This window comes from Quercus lobata, chromosome 4 (genome assembly GCF_001633185.2).
Source record: "Quercus lobata isolate SW786 chromosome 4, ValleyOak3.0 Primary Assembly, whole genome shotgun sequence".
Classification (NCBI taxonomy): Eukaryota; Viridiplantae; Streptophyta; class Magnoliopsida; order Fagales; family Fagaceae; genus Quercus; species Quercus lobata.
The window spans coordinates 14,176,269-14,196,108 of NC_044907.1; the positions used below are offsets into that span (position 1 = coordinate 14,176,269).

Sequence of the window (19,840 nt, forward strand, 5' to 3'; positions counted from 1 at the left end):
TTAGCATTTGGTTGAGAGCATATGTATCATGATGTCATCTATATGCATCAAGTGTGACACGTGGGATGAAATTAATTAGCTGGTTTGATTTAAAGGGGTTTAGTGAAAACAGGAAAATTAAGAATGCTTAATACTTAATCTCATAGAGCGTGAGTTTATGGGATCATTGACAAAAGGATCTTATCTAACCCAAGCATAAAGTTGGGTGCTTAATTTGGAGGTATAGATGAAGATTCATAGAGAAACCTATTAAAAGTTGTTTAGAAGGAGAGGAAGATAGGGAGAGAATAAGGAATGGGCAAAAGAAGAAGAAAGGTCTAGGTCCAAAATGCAGTGTATAATTCTACAATTCTAACCTATCCAACATGGAATATTGCTCATATTGGATAGTCAGTATTAACTCATGCGGATAAATAGAAAATATTTAGAACGGTGTTTATTTCTCACACGCTATATATTGCAAATCACGAGTTTAGTGTAAAAAAATGAGTGTGCACACTTTGTGAAAAATGGTAAGTGTGCACTAGCCATTACCCAAAAGCTTTGATTGAAAGTTTGCCTTTGAAAATGATCAACAATAGCACAATTTTACTAGAACAGACAAAAATTCACATATAATTTCACAAGTATTTGTAAAATGGATTCTTATGGGGAAGGATATATACTATGATAGGAGTACATATCTTAGATGACAAGGACATTAGACTTTCGTATTTCAGTTGGATCTAAATCTTCCGAAGGCTCCATAGCCTTCTTGCCAAGCTTAAGCAAACTCCCAGTGGCCAAAAGTGCCTTAGGATTGATATCATGCATAGACCTTGCATACAAACTATTACATGCCGCCCATGCCGCATCAAACAGTTCTTTGTTTTTCGTGTTCCCCATAAGGCAGTGACCAAGAATTCTCAATACAGGTTGTAGCAACTCCCATGGCAATTGAATCCTTCCCTCTTTACGACCATTTGACTCGCTCTCCTTGTTCAAGTCCCTGTCATCATCATTATTGTCTTGACCAGCCCAAACCACACAAAAGTCACAGAAATCAATCTTGGACCCAACTGGCATATGATAAATCTTGCTGTGGTATAGTTCTAAGGCCACCCCAACTATTCTGGCTCTTCTCGTAGACCTTACAGTCCCATGTGGCTCCAAACTAGGAGATATGACTGCTAGGTTAAGCTCTGTGGAGTTGTTAATGGGTGCTTTGGCTTCATGGTAAACACTGGGAAGTGACAAGTTCGGTACGTTCATGGTTATGGGTTGGCCGGCACGCGAGGTGGTCTCATGGGCGTAGAGGGCTAGAAGGATGGCCTCAAATCCAGCAAGGGGTTTGCGGAGTGCAACACGGGAGAGGTAGATCCCTACAATAATGGGGAGGAAGCGGAGGACAACGAGTTGGAGGTTAGGGTCACCGGACTGGAAAGTGTCATAAAGCCAACGACAAAGGTTGTTGTCACCGGCTCCAGAGTTAGGTTCACGAAGGAGGGAGGATACTTGGGAGGCAACTTGGGGGTCATGGAGAAGAGAGAAAGCAGGATTAAGGTTGGAGGAGGAGATAGAAAAGGAGAGATTGGATGGAAAGGAGGAGAGAATGGAGGAGAGAGATTCAACGGCCGATTTGGTTTTAGATAGGGAGTCCAATGATATGGAGGGTGCATGTTCTGAGGTCGGTGTCGAGGTGGAGGATGGGGTGGTGGGTTCTGAATGATCAAACATTTTAGAGAGAGAGAGAGAGAGAGAGAGAGAGAGAGAGAGAGAGAATATATTGGATTGTTTTTCAATTGAATTATTATGGGTGATTAACTATAGCTAGCTAGGGAGCATTTCAATTATGAGTAATGCTACACTTACAAACTATTTTACAATATTCTTACAAAATGTTGATGTGGGCAATCTTTTATTGGTTTTCTTCTAGGTCTATAATTAATATCATTTTTTCATTTACCAATAATCACTTACCATATCGGCAGTTTGTAAAAAAAATTGTAAAATAGTTTGTATCTCTAATATTACTTTTTCAATTATATTATTACATTCATGGATGATAAATTAAATGAGGATGAATATTTCAATTGTAGAAAGAGTAAACTGCTCAAAAAGGGAAACTGTCAAAGCATATTAAGCAAACATGAGTCATTGGAGGAGAGACAATTAAGGCAGAAAGATTGGATCATCTTTTACCTTCATGTCCTTTTCCTTTTCCTTGTGAGTTGTGGCATTGCCTTCTCAATTTAATCATGTGATTAAGAATTGTGTAATGTTATAGTTATAGACTAATTTACAATATTTTTACAAATTATTAATATAGCAAATTCTTAGTGGATCTCATCTGAGTCCACCATTAACATTTTTTTTATTTATTAATAATCACTCACCATATCGGCTGTTTATAAAATAATTTGTAAAATAGTTTGTGATTTTAGCATTTTTCTTACGAATTTTAATAATTAGAATATGGACCACGTAATGTAGGCCCATAATATAGGTACAGGTTCTGATTTTTGAAAAATCTTTTGAACAAACTAGAAAGTATAAAAATTATTAGTTACAAACTAGAAAGTATAAGAATTATTAGATATAAAACTTGGAACGAAGTTGGATCCTTAAAAAATGGCACATGAAAACAGAAATAGTTGGAGATTTATTAAGGGAGAGCCACTCATGAAATTTCTTTAAGGGCATAAAATAAAAGGCAATCACATAAGGATATAGATTGTTATTCTAACTCATAAAAGAGGGTGTGTTGTATGTAGTATAATTTGTCTTACATTCTCTTAAAAGCCACCATGGCTTCTGAATGAAATTTGTGGCGTGTTTTTGTGTTGGGACTTCTTTCTTTCTCTCTCTCTTGTATGTGTATGTGTTTATTTCTCAAAAAAAAAAAAAAAAAAAAAAACTGTCATATATATATATATATATATATATATATATATATGGAGCCTTCCAATCATTTGCAAAGCTCTCTTGTTTGAATAGCATTGTTACAAGCAAAATATTTGAAAAGGAGATTATAATAGAAAATGTAATAAGCTTATCTATTATATATACAATTTATCCATATCTATATAGCTTGGCAAACATTTGAAATTAAACCATATAAAGTATAAACTTTAAAAGCCATGCTATCAATTTAGAGTTGGAGCTTTACTTTTATCTTTAACAGAATTTGTTTTAATATGATCTATGCGTTGGATCAGAGCAAAATAAATTTAGGGAGAATTGATAATTTAACACATGCTGAATTTTTTTTTTAATCATATTTCATTTAGGTTGACATTGAGAGGTAGTGTAAAAAGAAAAGAAATAACATTCTACAACGAAGAATCATAATGTAAAAGCATTCTCATTTGATCATGTAAAGTAAAATACCTAAAACTCTAAAATGGAGAATATCCTATTAATCAAATTTCAAAAAGGAAAAAAAAAATCCCTACAATATTGGTCATTGCATACTATTCAAAAAGTTTGCAAAAGCTATTACAAGAGAACTATAGCACTTGTTAAAAATTTTAAATTTAATTATTATTATTATTGTTTTCACTCAAACACTCTTTCTCCTTCCTTGCAGTCTCTCCTTTTCTTTGCTATAAATAGTTGGCTTTGGAAGGTTAGGACTACTTGGTGGATGAAGAAGAAAAATAAGAGAGATAAAGAATTAAAAAAAATGAATTCTAAAACAAATTAGATTATTAAATATTGTTTTATAATTAGATTTTTTTTACAGTCCAATATAATTGACTAAATGACGATTTTTTTTAATATGAAAAAATGTTTGAGTTTTACAATGCATCCATAATTACACATTTACATGTTTATAAAGAATAGGCTTTGACCATACTTCCATAACAATTACACTTTGATTTTGTAAATGATTGGTTACATTGTAATTTGGTCATTTTTATTTTTTTTAATAATTTCAAATTAGAATAGAATTATTTTTTTTAAAGAAAATTTTAACCTATGACATTTGCTTATGATGATAACTTATTATCAAATTAAGACACCAATCAGTTTTTGATGTAGACGAGTATTGAACTCCAAATCTCTTATTTAACCATAAAAAATTTTACCAGTTGAACTAAATAGAATCCACAATAAGGTTACTTTAATTTTGCGTATTTCCAAAAAATAAAAGTACATAAAACTTTTTTTTTTTTTTAGTGAAACGTTAAAAATTAAAAACAAAACTAATAACCTAAAATTTAGGTTGGGCCCTTGGGCTAAACAAAGCCCAGCCCATCCAAAATAAAAGACTAAAACACTTCTGTAACCTCTATTGACTCTACAAACGCACCCTTTTGTTTCTCTCAGTGCCGCAGCCAACAACATCGCCACAAACACAACAGGTAACCATGAAAGATTTGTTTTAGTTTTTGTTCTATGTATGTATGCGTGTTTTGTTTTTTGTTATTGTTTTATTTTTTTTATTTATTAATATAATTAAGGATTTTTTTTTGTTTTGTTTGCATTATCTAGATTTTCCAGAGGCTTAGTATGAATTATCAAACTTCTGATTTCATTGTTGTACCTGAAAAATTGCAAGTATATGGTTGTTGGGTTTTGTTGAATTGGTTTCATTATGTAAAGGGGTACTTTTGATTTTCAGTGTCTGATGCTCTTTTGCTTAGATTCACATAGATAGTCCCAGTTGAGTTGTGTGTGTGTGTTTTGGTTAATGTGTATTTTATGTGGATGGTAAGAGTGTAAAATTGTAAGAGCATTAACTTGTTTAAATTTATAATCTTTTTTTCCCAAAAACCATGGGACCCTTTTGTGTTTTTAACTGTTTTGTCAGTGGGAGGACATTCTTCTAGTCAAATACAAGTCTAGAAGCATAAACAACTAAAAGTTTTGTAGGTTTATTATATGTTCTTGTTAAATGATCGAATCACTCAATTAAAATTGCCTATGACAGGTCAAACCAGGGTAGATGGGCGATTTGAGTTTTGCAAGTTATTAGACACTCTTAGTACTAGAGAGTAGAGGCCTATTTAGTAATAAGTAAAAATTGGTGTATAATTGTGTATATATGTAGTGGCATAAAAAATCTAGGTTGCTTGGCAAAAGGATGTATCCTTGTTGTTTCTTAATAAAATCTCATATTTTACTCAAAAAAATTCACAATCTTTTCACAAGTTATGATTGGTGCATAACGAAAGTGGTGTAGTGTAAGCAATTGTGAATATAATATTACTTCAATCATAACTTGTCTTTTTAACAAGTTGTAAACAAATTTATAGCCCTACCGTCACTCATCAAGAGTCGATGCTCAAATTTGTTAGTATTTATTAGTTTTCCTAAAAAATGTGAGAAAGAATTTGATAGTAAAACATTTTTCATCTGCTCGAAAATTCAATGTTTTTTTTTTTTTTTTTGGGTTAAAAGGATATATTTTAGAAACTAGGAATTAGCCATTGGGGTAGAGTTATTACATAATATATGTTACAAAAAAGATCAGAGGGGTCATGCATTAAAAGATAAGACAACTCCACAGGCGAAGAGTCTTAAGATACAAAAATCATGTTGAAGGGATACAACTTTCTTGGCCAGAGCATTAACACAGGTATTCGCCTTTCTATAGCAGTATTGGATTTTCCAAAGAGGCAACCAGTTCAGTGGGTTCCTGTAGTCATCAATAATAGGTGCATAGTCAGCAAAAGATACACCTTTGTGTTGACAGAAGGCGGATCACATATTCAACGTCAAGCCCAATTTCAACAGCTTGGACTTGTAATTGCAAATAGAGGACTAGGCTATCCCTCACTGCCCATAATTCAGCTTCAATGCTGTTAGCTTGAACTAGTTTTGTCTAGGGAATTCCCATCTCACTAGAATGTCAATTTTGGGGCTGTCTGTCCCCTGGTTGGAAACCAAGCAAGAAAATTTAGATGCAAGGAATTCAACATCCCTAATCAAAGATTAAGGGTTTATATGAAAATTTTGAAAGCTGCATCTATTTCTTTGGAGCCATAAATTCCAAATATTGAACACGAAGAAGGAATTCCCTAGGAAAGGCATGAGAGTCTCTTTGCAAGAGTTTTCTTTTAACCTTTCAGAGACCAAGGGGAGTTAAAAAGAAAATTCAATTTTGTACTATCATTTTTTTTTTATAAGAAATTTTATAAACTCATACAAAAACTAGTATAATTAGTACCACATCAATAACATAACATATACTAGTAAATAAATATAAAAAATATCTTTTAATTTTATATTTAAAAATTGATATATCAATTATTAAATGGACAAATTACAATTTACCTACATATGGTTTGGCCAAAATTGAGGCTACCTACCTGTGGACCTGAGATTAGCTTAATCAGAGTTTCGTAACTCATTTCTATTAAAAACATGATTAAATATGTAATTTTACTTTACTTTATGTTTTCTCCTTCAAAAATACTAAAATAAATCATAAAAATACAAAATCAAATAAAATAAAAAACAATATAGCAAAACACTTACATCAGATTTCAAAACACATGTAAATAACTTAAATTTCAATCAATCTTAAGTAAGTAAAGTATCAAATTTTAAATTACAGGTAAATAATTTAAATTTAGGCCGAAGCCAAACAACCGGGTAAGTTATAATTTGCCCTTATTTAAAAAAAAAAATCAAAATAAACCCCAAAAAAAACCGAACCCGCCCCCGACCCATCCCATGATTCGTTTTTCTGTCTTCTATCTTTCTTCCTGTTATCTCATCTGTCGTCCGTCTCTGTCTCATCTTTGCCGCCGTCGCCGCAGGATGTCCCAGCCTCATAATCTCAGGTAAGCATTGGATATGAATCTCCGATATTCATTGTGAAGTTTCTTCTTCCATTCCGTAACTCTCTCTCTCTCTCTCTCTTCTTTAACATGAATCTAGCATATGCTTATTTTACTTGCTTTTAAAATCGAAGCCTCAAACTGTTCAATGAAAACTGATAGGCAAAAAAAAGTATGTGGGTCTGAACAGATATGGTGTAATTTTTACTTTCCCCAGTTGCCTTGTTGATGTGTTCTGTGCTCATATGCTCATATGCCCATATGCCATTTTTTCTTTTTTTGATATCATAGTCGTGAGTTTGGATTTTATATTCTAATTAGACATAGTCATTTTTTTAGCCCACTGGGATTAGTGCATGATTGCACTTATAGTTTTTACAGCACAAAGAATTTTATTACTATTGAATGTTTTCTACAGTGTTTTTGAAGTTGTGTTACTTGTGATCAACAATGACACAGCAGTTTTTCGTTTGTCCTTGGACAATGAACAGTTTTGATAAACGATTCAACACATATAAGCATAAACTAGCCCAGACCTACATAAAAGAGCTCTCAAGCTCAGCACATTGTTCGATTGCATGTTCATGGTAAACTACAGGACCAAGTAAATTTTCTTTTTCTTTTTTTCCTGATTCAGAGAGAATATTGGGTTTAAAATGAATCAGCGTCTTTGCTAGAGATTAAGTCTTTTTTCTTGCACACTCTCTTTGAGTGGAGTCCGGTCTTTCCTCATTTTTCCTTGTTCTTCTTTTCCTGTTTTTCTTGATATAGGTAATTTTGGTTCTTGATTTTTGCCCCCATAGTACATCCCCAATGTACTCGGTTTGGCACTATTATTAATAATATTTTTACGTTATCTATCGAAAAAAAAAAGTTATGTAACTCAAAGTCTCATACTATAAATTGGAAAAAAAAGAAAAAAAGAAAAAAAAAAAGCACCTATAATATAATTTTGTCTACTCGTTACTGTCTGATTCATGAATTGATGTTGGAAGTGTGTGACAAAGTTTAAAACTTTAAACAAATCACAACAAAATTCTGGGTCACTAACTATTATGTATGTATGTATGTATGTTCATACATAATGGTTATGTGCTTAATAATGGGTTTTATTTATTTTGATGAATATGAATGTTCTTTGTAGGTGAACATACTTGCTGTAGCAAGAGAGAGTGACCAGTATTTGCAGTGGCAAAATTTCATCCCCATGAAGTTCGTGAGTTTCTTACTCTCTTTCTGCATAATTAAAGAGTATGAGCTAGATATGTACTGGTTTTCTGTGTGCATGTATATATTATTGAAATTCTGTTTTTGTGTGTGCGGTTTAATTTCATAATTTTGCAGACATGTTTGAGTAAAGTTGGGGGTTTCATATTTTTCACCATGTCACATTGTCAATGTATCTCGGTTTAGGATCTTATTTTAACATAGATATGTACCTGTTTGTGTGTAAAATTTAAATTCTGGTTTATGGGGGTTGATTAAATTTCATTGTTTTGCAGACATGTTTGAGCAGAGGTGGGGGTTTTCATTTCCCACCATGTCACATGGTCAATGTATCTGGGTTTAGGATATTATTCGATTGCCCCATGGACCTTTCAGCTCTTTCAATCTTCTCTCCTGTTCCCACTGGCTTTGATGCTGAGGTGGATGTTAAAGTTTCTGACTTTCAAGATTCTAGTTCTTCAAGTTCAGAATCTGTTGCTAGAAAAAGGCAGAAAATCAACAAGCCCCTTGATGTAAATGATTTGATTTATGCAGTGCCTTGGTACAAAACTGTTAATAACTTGCATCTGTGGAATGTGTCTTTTATTGATATTGTATTAATCTCAAGCCCAATGGGTATGCTAGGATTACCGTTTCTTACTCGGATGAAGGGTTTTTCCGCTAAGGTATGACACAATTGGGTGGCGATATTAATTTAGTCTTTCCCAATAATGTTGATAAGATTTTCATAATTTTGGCGGCTGAATTTGTCAGATATATGTAACTGAAGTAACAGCTAGACTTGGGCAGCTTATGATGGAGGAACTTGTTTCAATGCATATGGAATTCAGGCAATTTTATGGGCCTGAGGGGTCTAGTTTCCCTCAATGGATGAGTTGGGAAGAGCTTGAATTGCTTCCATCTGCTCTGAGAGAAGTAGTTTTAGGCAAAGATAGGACAGAGCTAGGTGCTTGGGTGCCCTTGTACAGGTAACTGATGTTTCATTTGATAGTCTATAGAGTCCTTTCTTGATGAAATTTTTTCAATGCATACTTGCACTGCATCTTTGTCTTAAACTAGTACTTTTATTTATCAAATTTTCAAGTACTAAGTTATTATCAAGTAAAAGCTCTGTCAATTTGTTGTATTCAGTGTATATTTTTAATATAATTTATCACTTCTTATCGAAATAAATGAATAAATAAGTGGAACTTCTCAGTGCAGCTGATGTGACAGATTGCACACAGAAGGTTCAGACACTTAGATATGCTGAAGAGACCTGCTACAATGGCACATTGATCATAAAAGCTTTCAGCTCTGGTTTAGAAATAGGCACTTGTAATTGGACTATAAATGGTCCAAAAAGAGATGTTGCTTTTATTTCAAACTCTATCTTTCTTCCTGCTCATGCGATGAAATTTGATTATCGTTCTCTTCAATCGAATGATATCGTATTATATTCAGATTTCTCATCCTTGGATGCCATGGAAAATGTTGAGGATGATGATGGTTTCTCTATTCCAACTACCGACAGTATGTCGACTCTCAGGTATTATCACTTTCCATGGTTTTGTTAGCTATCTTGTTAGGTTCTATGTTTTTTACTAGATGCTTTATTGTAGCTATTATATTGATTTTATTTTTTACAAATTTATGGAGTTCTTATTTATCAGTAAATGGAGATATTGAACATTTTTTTTCTTTGCAATTAACTTGCATAGCACGGACAACAACAACAATTGGGAAGAGTTAGTTGAATCCTTACTTTATACAGATGATAGTTTGGAAGAACAGGAGAAACTATCTTATCTCTGCTACTGTGCTATAGATTCTCTTAAAGTTGGTGGTTCTGTCCTCATTCCCATCAATCGACTTGGAACTCTTCTGCAGCTTCTGGAGCAGATATCAGCTTCACTAGAATCTTCAACTCTGAAGGTAGCTCTTACCTTCTTTTCTTTTCTTCTTTTGGAAGGTGGGGTTGGTCAGACTTGTATAGACAGTTGCTGTAAATTATGCTACAAGATTAGGTAACTTTTTCCTGATGGCTCTTGACTTTTGATAAGAGCCAATCCTGGACTGAAGCAATGTAGTCCAGGTATAAACTATAAAGGAGATGCCTTGGTGATCAAACCTCACTAGGTGACATGTAGCTTAGGTGTGTTTAGGTGGAATAACCTTGGTTTATTCTTTCGAAGTGTGTGTCCTTTCTGCACATCTATCACATACCCAATTTGAATTCTTGGATTGTTATGTTACCACAACAGCAAATCTAGGAGGCCCTCTTTGTGGCTATCACTTTGTTCTTTATAAAAGGTCTAGTTGATTGGTTGTCTCCTTTGCATTAAGCTAATGTTGCTTATTCTACATTTCTACATAATCCTTTTGCATATGGTTGGATAATACTTTCTTTTGTCTAATCATTCATCGAAGTTCTCAATGGAGTGCCAGCTGTATGATCAAGGCTGTAATCTGAACCCTTTGCAACTTCTGAGTGAAATACCCCCTCTTTTGTTTTTAAGTCTGACGTGAAATTCCTTTGGTGGTTCAGCAATGTCATAGGAATAAATTAGTTATATTGCTGTAACTAAAGAGGTATAATTGGCCAGTGAAATTATTGCTGCAATAAATAGAAGGTTGAAACTTCATTTTAAACACTTATCCATTTAAGAAATGTAAAAATGTGCATTACTGATGTCAATGCCTTGGCTTATGAGTAGGACATGCTTCTTATCTATATCAGATTGATGATTCCTAACTTCTAATCAAATCATTAACCATGTTGTAGGTTCCCATATATGTTATTTCTTCTATAGCTGAAGAACTATTGGCATACACCAATGTCATTCCAGAATGGCTATGCAAAGAGCGGCAAGAAAAGGTAAAACAGATCTATAGACTTATTGCTTGCAGCTGCATGTAGCTTTTCTTAATGCACAACATTCTAAAGTTAGACATCATACTATCTTGATTGGTGTCGCAGTTGTTTTCTGGCGAGCCATTGTTTTCACATGTTGAGCTCATAAAAGACAAGAAGCTTCATGTCTTTCCTGCCGTTCATTCGCCTAAATTGTTGTAAGCGTTTCCCTCCTTTTTTTCTTTGTTTGAATACTTATTGTGAACTTCCTGGCTGGCATTGTTGAAATTTTTTCATTAATATTAATTCATACGGTATTATTCTTCTCTTTTGGTCTAATATTCTTCTCCATGTGGATCATTTATTACCCACTATTCAGGTAGCAACACATCAGAAGACAACATGTATCTGTGTTAATGAATCTAAAAATGTAATTTGTAATTAAACACCACTGAATGGTTACTTTACCATTATCACCAACATGTACTGTATCAGTATGTCATCTGTGTTCACAGCACCAAACTGACATTTTGTTCATAGAACTAATTGGCAGGAACCTTGCATTGTATTTGCTCCTCACTGGAGTCTACGGCTTGGTCCAGTTGTTCATTTTCTTCGACGTTGGTGTGGGGATCCAAACTCTTTGCTTGTCCTAGAGGTGCAATGTTGTGAATAACTTCACCGACTTGTGTGTTTCTTATTTAATTATATTTTATTGAAATTGCATGTTGGACTGAAACCTATCACTATTTGATATAATTGGGATAGTTTTATTAAAAGCATAACATGAATGTACAACTCTGCAGAGTACACTGGATGCTGAGTTGGCGCTCTTGCCTTTCAAGCCAATGGCAATGAAGGTTCTTCAGTGCTCATTTCTCTCTGGAATAAAGTAAGGGTTTCTTTCCTCTGTATGGGGTGCTGACATGCTGTATTACTTTACTTTGTGGGAAAACACTCCATTGCCTATTTCTTATTGTCTCCTTTCTCACACCTTCTCTTCCTCATCCTCTAGTATACACATACATTCTTTTCTTTTGTTTCTTTCTCTCTCTTTTTTTTGGGAAACGGAGGGGGTTGGGGGTGGTTAACATATTAAAACCTGAAGACGGTAGCACTATGCACTTACATTTGGCGCATTGCACTTAATAGGATTGAAACTGTTAGTGCCACCTAAGTGCAACTATCTGAAAATATCTACAATGTTCAATAACTCTTGCACCACTTGGCTTTACTATGTGTTGCCACTTATTCTAGAATTCAGGGACATGAGCAGGTCTCCAAAATGGAGTCTAATTATTTGGATATTGTGCTCTTTTTAATGAACAATATTGAGTATAAGAAATCTATTATTTGGCCCTGCACCACCAATCATGAGTTACGTTTGAAGCTGAGGCATTAAACAGCTATTTGCATGTTATATAAGTGCCCTGTCTTGATTGAATACTCTGCTGTTCAGAAGGCTATCAACATAATGTTGTTTTGAAATAATTCAAAAAAGTGTGATTCTGTACCAGAAGTTGAACTGCCATACCACTGTTATGCAGCAAGCAATCTTGAATTTTGGGCCTAATTTTTTTGCAACTCCTCTGAACTTAACTGTTGGTTTCAACTTTTCTACTTTGTTTTGACTTTTATCCTTTTCGTAGGTTGCAAAAAGTTCAGCCTTTGCTGAAGATATTGCAGCCAAAAATTGTTCTGGTAATTTTATCCTACTTCTCTTGGTATTCATATATTTTCTTAATGCTGCATAAGATTTTATTTATCAGTCTAATCAGTCCACTCTCCTCTTTTTTCTTTTTTCTTTTTTCCTGCTTTATGTAGTTACCTGAGGATTTGAGGCAACAAACCAGATTTACAAATGCTAATTCATTCTCCGTCATTCACTATTCTGAAATTGCATCGATACGTATACCAAGCTTGAAGGACAATTCAGAAGTAGAAATTTCAACTGACTTGGCTCTCCAGTTCCAATGGAGAAATTTAAAGCATGAAAACATGACTGTCACAAGATTAAAAGGAGAGCTCTCAGTATATCATGGCAAGCAACGGTTACTCTCTGGAAGTGAGCAGGCAAAATCCTCCAAGATAAGGCCACTGCTACACTGGGGTTCACCTGATTTGGAAAAGCTTCTAAATATATTGTCAAATATAGGCATTAATGGATCTGTAGAACAATGCATGGGCAATGGTGAATCAGAAAAAGCTTGTATAGTACACGTCCATGAACCTAAAAAAGCTTTGATTGAAATAGGAACGAGTACTATCATTAGTGCTGGTGATGAGAATTTAGCCTCTAAAATTTTTGAAGCTATAGATAAAGTTTTGGAAGGCATTTAAAGAAGGGAATTCTTCTCTTTACGTGAATCATTGTCTGGATATTTTGCACAAGCATATACCCGAATATATAGACTAAGGCTTCGTTGATGTTGTATATATATATCCTGATGTAAATGGTTATTTATCAGTAAATGACATCATTGACTGGTGACATGCAGCTGTTTCTTTGTTTGGTTTGTCAAGATGGAATTTAGTTAGTTAGTCTGAAAACCATGAACGATCTAGGGAAAAAAGAGAAGCTGCATGCTTTGATTTCTCTTCCTGGATATCCAATTGGCCAAACCAATTATATGGAAGAAAGAAATTTTATTAAATGAATCTAATTTATAGTTATTATTACAGTTTTTATAGGTACATTTCTATTTACACTCACATTTCTAATTATTAAAATGTTCTCATATGATTTTTCTTCTTTTTTAGATCAAGTTTCTAGTTAACTCAACTGATAAAGTCTCTGATGGTTGAATAAGAAACTTGGAGTTCAATTTCCGCCTACACTAAGAACTGAGTAGTATCTTGGTCTGATAATAAAGAATTATCATCAAGAACAAATGCCATAGGTTATAACTCTCAAAAAAAAAAAAAAAAAAAAATTTCTAAACCATTATGTGAAGATTTAGATCATCATCTATGTGTAGCCTGATCATCTAAGCAATTAAGTAATCGAAGTGTTACATGATTATTAAATGTGATTAAAAAAGCACGCACATGATATTGGAAAATTGTTCCTAGGTAGTGGATTGGAGGATTTTTTTTCAAAACTCATTTGGAGTAAATATTGTCCCCCTTATTTTGTAGTTTTCATTTTTCAGGTTAAATAGGGGCTAATCTCTATGTCATGCTTACAAACTTTCCAAACCAAACTGAAACCCAAACTTTCACACTAACATGCTTATCAAAGACATTGTCCCAACAAATTAATTGAAAATGTCACCTTATCAATAGCCCAAAATTCACACTAGCAAGTCAGAAAGTAGGTAGCCTTATTGCCCAAGTTCAAGTTACATTTTGATTGAAAATGGCAACTTATCAATAACCAATTTCCCAAGTGCAGCAGTTTTCAGAATAGGAATCTCATCCACAACCATGACAGTCATATAAACCAAGTATGAGGAGAGGAAAGCAAATTTTCCATGAAAAGAGGAAAATAATCTCTATGTACATCAATCAATTCAGATTGACAGGCAAACAGTAAGGTCTCAAGCTTTGATTCTGCAAGCAACACTCCTACAACAAAATTTTATTCCAATGAGGCCAAAAAAACAATAGAAGGTCATGGATGAATGAAAACAGAAATGGGTGTAGATAGAGAGTGATTCATATTTTTGCTCCAAGCAAAGTCATTAAGAAGTTTCTGTAGTCTCCTGATGTATCACCAGTAACTGCATTGTCAAGGCTGTCATTGTACATCATGTTATACTCCCCTCTGATTTTCATTGTATCGATTTCAGCTCGAGTTACAATTGCTCTTGTTAGAGAATCTTCATCTGTCCCTAACCCCATAATGGAATCTCTAATTACCTGACCATAGTTCAAGTAATAGAGAAATGTATTAAAGATAACTGCTAAATTCCAAACAGTTAAAACTTTCTTCATATCAAGAAGTTAAGGTAAACATTGGATAGAGCATCAAAGAAGAATAACTATGTAGGCAGGATTTTTAACCAGACTTCTATAAAGGGATCATGTTCCACTTCAAGGGTTATTAAGAGGTAATTGATTCAGAAGCAAAGCAAGTACAACCGGGTTTTCAATGTTGCAAAAAGGGCTACTTTAGAGGAAAATTTATGTTGAAGTTGATGCAAAGGAACTATGCATTCACTTCTTCACATTATGGAAGCTGCGGAATTTGGCAAGACACATGAAGTCATGAACCCAATTGGAATTGTTCTTACCCATTTGCCTTCCAAGAATCAAGCTTCAAATCAGTGACTAATGTTTGTTTGACCCACAAAAATGGGAAAGAATTGGTTCTGCAGAATTTTTTTTCAAATCAAGTTTTAAAGCAATAAAAAGGGCAACAGTAGAAACACTTGCAAGTCATTCAAGTAGCTCTACATTTGATTATGAAAAGTATCACACAAGATCTTAAGCCCCCTCCTCCTCATGGGAGGCCAAGGCTGAAAGAAACTTAATTTGAACAACATAAATTTAGTATAGAATTTGATAAAAGGTTATTTCTCTGGGAAGTGTCTTTAATATATAGTAAGTCAAGGATGTGAAACAATATAATTCTTCCTTGGTATGGAGTAAGGAATTCACCTCTGCAAAATGTTTCTCAGGAAAGTGAATGCACCAAATTACCATTTTCAAAAGAGACTCCAAGTCTCCCTTCCCACAACTCATAATATCCTGTCAAGAAAATTGCACAAACATATTACAAAAGATGAAAAAGAATTAAAAGTTCTTGTTGAGTAGCTAAGTATAGAAAATAAACCTTGTCAATGGGTTTTCCATAGTGTAGCTTGTAGTAGTCAAAAGTAGCTCTGAGCTGAAAGACATTCCTTGTGCTGAGTATCCACACAACCTGATCATGATCTAATTGCTTTGTTTTGATGGCTTCATGTAGTGTAGCTGCCTCTGATTTGACGATCATATTATCCACCAATTCTTTGTCATACCTGTACGAGCTCACGAGACCCAGTAGAAGCTGTTCAAAACCCATTTTATGAGTCAATTGGATGTTATGCAACCCCTTAGACCATAGATTTAGTGGTGTGATTCATATGAAATCCAAAACTGCATGCCTTTCTGTTTCTTAATTTCGTTTCTCAGTAATATGTGAACCTAAGATCTACACAGACTGAGAAAGGAGTCATAGTAATAGACTAAGGCATAGCGACAACTATATATGTGTTTTTAATGCAGGGATAGAACATTTCAGAGTCACCAAGTGTACTAAAAGGTGCAAGAGTTACACCAGGATTTGAGGCTAAGGGAGATCTTCAAGGCTTTACATGAAGACTGATCACTATAGTGCAAAAGGCACGCACCTCAAGCAATGGGTGACAGTACAAATGATGCTTGCCTCAAAGACATAAGAATTGGAAGTTAATTTCTTTTTACCTTGCATTTATTAATAATAATCAAGATATAGAGTGAAACTTACTCCTAGTTGAAGGGTAAAAGATATTTTTCAAGGCATAACTTCAGAACCTATAGATCCTATACCTCAGTACAAAAGTCACAACACTCAGGCAATGAAAGCCCATTGTTGAGAATAACATGGTGTTTGCCTCACAAAATTGAGAACTAGAACTGATTATCCTCTCCATTCATTTATTTAATCAAATATAGATTCTAGCCTATCATCAAAGTTCCCAAACTTTTTTAGATTCTTGAAGTGAAGAATGTCAAGAGAGACTAAGCAGTCATAAGCAATCAGCTTTTATGACCTTTTAGCAAATCAATTATGTACTGCAGCTAATGACCTTTTGCAACTATTTATTGTAATTCTCCCTCCCTCCCTCCCTCTCTCTCTCTCTCTCTCTCTCTCTCTCTCATTTCCAATGATTGAATCTTCCCATTGTCATTCATTATTTACAAAAAGCTTGAGTTGAAGGGGACTTACTAGAGGTTGCAGAGCCCCTATTGCTCATTCATTTATTGAATAAGCTAAATTTACCATGGGCAGATTACATGAAACTAAACTAATTAAGTGTGACTCGAGTACTAAATAATGCAGACATCATTGCACCTTTGACCTAAGCAATGATAATATGGGCGGATCTCATGAAACTAGTACTTCATTAAGTTAATGCTTTACCTCTAAACTTAGTTGATCCTAAAAATCTGATCATTATTCCATCAAGTGTTTGCATCTCAAGTTTATGAATGAGTTTGCTTTACCTTTCTGAGTGGTGGAGAAACAGTAGACACAATATCCTCTTCAAGTGAGCAATCAAAGAGAGAACAGTAGGCCTGCCTGACTGCCATCAGATGGTGAGAAGATGATGCACATGCTATCTCAACTATCACTTTTAGGTGATTGACTCCTTCCTTCTTTGTCTTTAATTCATCCTTTGCCAGTTTGGCGTCCCTTTCCGGAGGATCTTGTGTCCACAAAATCACTGCTTTCTGTTACACATGAAATATCTGAATTATTAAATGTTAACACATGAATTACATACATGAAAGCATCAGCTAATAAGAATGGCATTTTTCTGTTTAACAAAAAATGTCATTCAATAACCTTAAGAACCATTTCTAAACCATTTTCCAGTTGCTAAACCATATAGAACAATAAGAACAGCTTTGTAATAATATGTGAACATTGTTGATCCATTCATTATGCAGACATTCGTGTAGTGAAAACTGATTAGCACAACCAGATGGACTCTATCAGTGCATTCTGTTGAAACATAATACAAACCATATGTTCTTAAAAACAGAATTGTTTCATTTATTTATTTGAATTATTTACATTTGGAACTAGAGATAGAAATTAATTTTAAGACACAAGATCATTCCATGTAAGACAGCAGCTTTAATGGTCCATTTGGATTGAGAGGAAGGGAGGAGGGGTAGAGTAGAGTTGGTCCAAAATTAGCCTATTTTTAGCCAACTTTACTTTACTCTACTCCACTTCCCCTCCTTCTCCTCTCAATCCAAACGGGCCATAAATGTATTAGTAAAGATTATGTAAATGTTAATTTTATTTTTCAAACTACTTCTCTTATGAGAAAACTAACACAGTATAAGCACGTTTGAACATACTAATCTCTGATTTATATCAAACAAAACACACATACCCCATCTCACATACATAGTACTACCACCACCACCACCACCACAGCAACAAGAAGATTATCACTAAAATAAGGATATCTAGTCTATAATTTAATTACTTATAATCCATAAATTTATTACTTATTTATCATTTGTATGAAATTTTGGGAACCTCTTTTCAGTTTTGTAATAATGAGGGATCCAAAGGCCAAGAGCCATACTCTATAATCACCAGAGAGTTCAGAATAGAGACTGTCAATGAGTGATTCATTGTAAAGCTGTTGATATCTGTCCTTAATTTTCCGCCTTTGGCTTGCATTTCTGTGGCCTAAAACCCATATAATCGCCGCCTCATCCGTTCCCCATCCTAGATACGTTTACACAGAAACACAAGAACCATGATTTATAGGACGAAAATAATTAAACTACTCATGATCCATAAACAAAAACATTCCAAGGAAGAAACAAAAAAAAAAAAAAAAAAGATGGATACAGTCAATTCTTTATTTACAGTTTTACCGACATCTCATATCCTTTAAAGGAATAATAGGAACCCAAAAAGAAATCAGAAAAGAAACTGATGCACAGATAAATAATATAATGTATTGTAAACTGAACTTGAAAGAAAAAGGGGAAAAAATTAAAACAATGGATCAACATTTTAATAATTAAATTTCAGTCACACTTTATTTGGAAATAATATAATGATTAATAAAAAAGACTCAAAATTATTGGAAAATGCTAAAAATTAAAATTTAATAATTTCCATGTACACTGCTAGGAGAACATCAGAAATCCCAGAAGGAAACTGTAAAGAGATTTAACATACATAAAAATAGAGCTACATAGAGTATCCAATTCACTGAAAACGTAAACTTCAAAAATCTAAAAAAATATATAGACTTTGAAAATTATCATAAATTTAATTTCAGAAATCCCATATCATTACAAGGAAAATATTAATTAAAAAAAAAAAATATATATATATATATATATATATAAATGTATGTATAATCAAAAGATAGAAAATTTGATCAATGACCCACAAACCAACAATTATAAAAACAGAAAAATATGGATGAAGATCATCATATTTCATTCTCAGGCTTCCCTGATCACTGCAATTTTTTTTGATAAAATTTATGTGTGTATGCATATAAAAACATGTTAAACATAAAAACTAAAAGAACCCCATAACATAAAAATACCACAAGAAGAAAACCATGGCACTCAATACCACAAACAAACACACACAAAGTGTCAAAGAGACATACCATCAAAGGCTTTCTTCAGTCTCTCACAGTCTTGGTCTGGAGAAGGAACAACAACTGGAACTCTCAGAGTACCCATGAATTAAAATTTTTTTTTCTCTAAAAAATAAAATTCAGTGAACTAAAAAATGCACTACAAAGATTCAAGTTCTATCAATGTGACTGAGATTTTATGTAAGCCTTTTTGTTTTGTTTTGTTTTGTTTAGCTGTTTATTATGTTTTCTTAGCACTTTCTTTCTGTTTCAGTTAGTTAAGTTTCCCTCCTCGTAGGCTCGAATGAAGGAAACTTGTAAATTGTAATAAAATCATCATTTTTTTATTGGACGAAAATACCCACAACTTTTTATTGAAATTCCCTATGAATTTATAAATGTTTAGGGGGGTTACTGATATTTTTATATGAAATTATGGGAGTCAGTTTATAGAAAAAGTCCTTTATATTTATCCAATTTGTGATTTGGGTCTTTATGTTCATGATATTATTCTTTGGACTACTATTTTCGTATATTTCTATAAATATTTTAGATTAAAATGTAAATTGCACACTTTAAGTTTGATTTAATTCATTTTAGTCCTCTAACTTTATTTTTACTCAATTGAATCCTTTAAGTTTCAGATTTATTCTATTTAAGCCTTTCGTCCAATTTCATTATAAAATTTCTAAAAAAAT

The 19,840-nt window shown here is 33.6% G+C and overlaps 3 protein-coding genes across 3 annotated transcripts; 1 reads left to right on the plus strand and 2 right to left on the minus strand.

The window, feature by feature from the left end:
* Positions 1-674: 674 nt before the first annotated feature.
* On the minus strand, positions 675-1,716 carry LOC115984645 (hyccin-like). The gene has a single exon (XM_031107670.1). It carries the CDS (start codon positions 1,714-1,716, stop codon positions 685-687), a length of 1,032 nt encoding a protein of 343 aa, XP_030963530.1. The 3' UTR covers positions 675-684.
* A 4,918-nt stretch (positions 1,717-6,634) lies between these two features.
* On the plus strand, positions 6,635-13,264 carry LOC115986457 (integrator complex subunit 9). The gene is made up of 12 exons (XM_031109486.1): positions 6,635-6,773; positions 7,915-7,986; positions 8,273-8,662; positions 8,751-8,965; positions 9,196-9,525; positions 9,698-9,911; positions 10,762-10,854; positions 10,957-11,048; positions 11,371-11,488; positions 11,637-11,722; positions 12,480-12,531; positions 12,655-13,264. Exons 2-12 carry the CDS (start codon positions 7,978-7,980, stop codon positions 13,168-13,170), a joined length of 2,115 nt encoding a protein of 704 aa, XP_030965346.1. The 5' UTR covers positions 6,635-6,773; positions 7,915-7,977; the 3' UTR covers positions 13,171-13,264.
* Positions 13,265-14,136: 872 nt separating this feature from the next.
* LOC115986458 (annexin D3) lies at positions 14,137-19,501 on the minus strand. The gene is made up of 6 exons (XM_031109487.1): positions 19,173-19,501; positions 18,120-18,265; positions 17,020-17,247; positions 15,608-15,820; positions 15,433-15,522; positions 14,137-14,691 (listed from the first exon to the last, which is right to left on the minus strand). Exons 1-6 carry the CDS (start codon positions 19,246-19,248, stop codon positions 14,488-14,490), a joined length of 957 nt encoding a protein of 318 aa, XP_030965347.1. The 5' UTR covers positions 19,249-19,501; the 3' UTR covers positions 14,137-14,487.
* Positions 19,502-19,840: the final 339 nt, after the last annotated feature.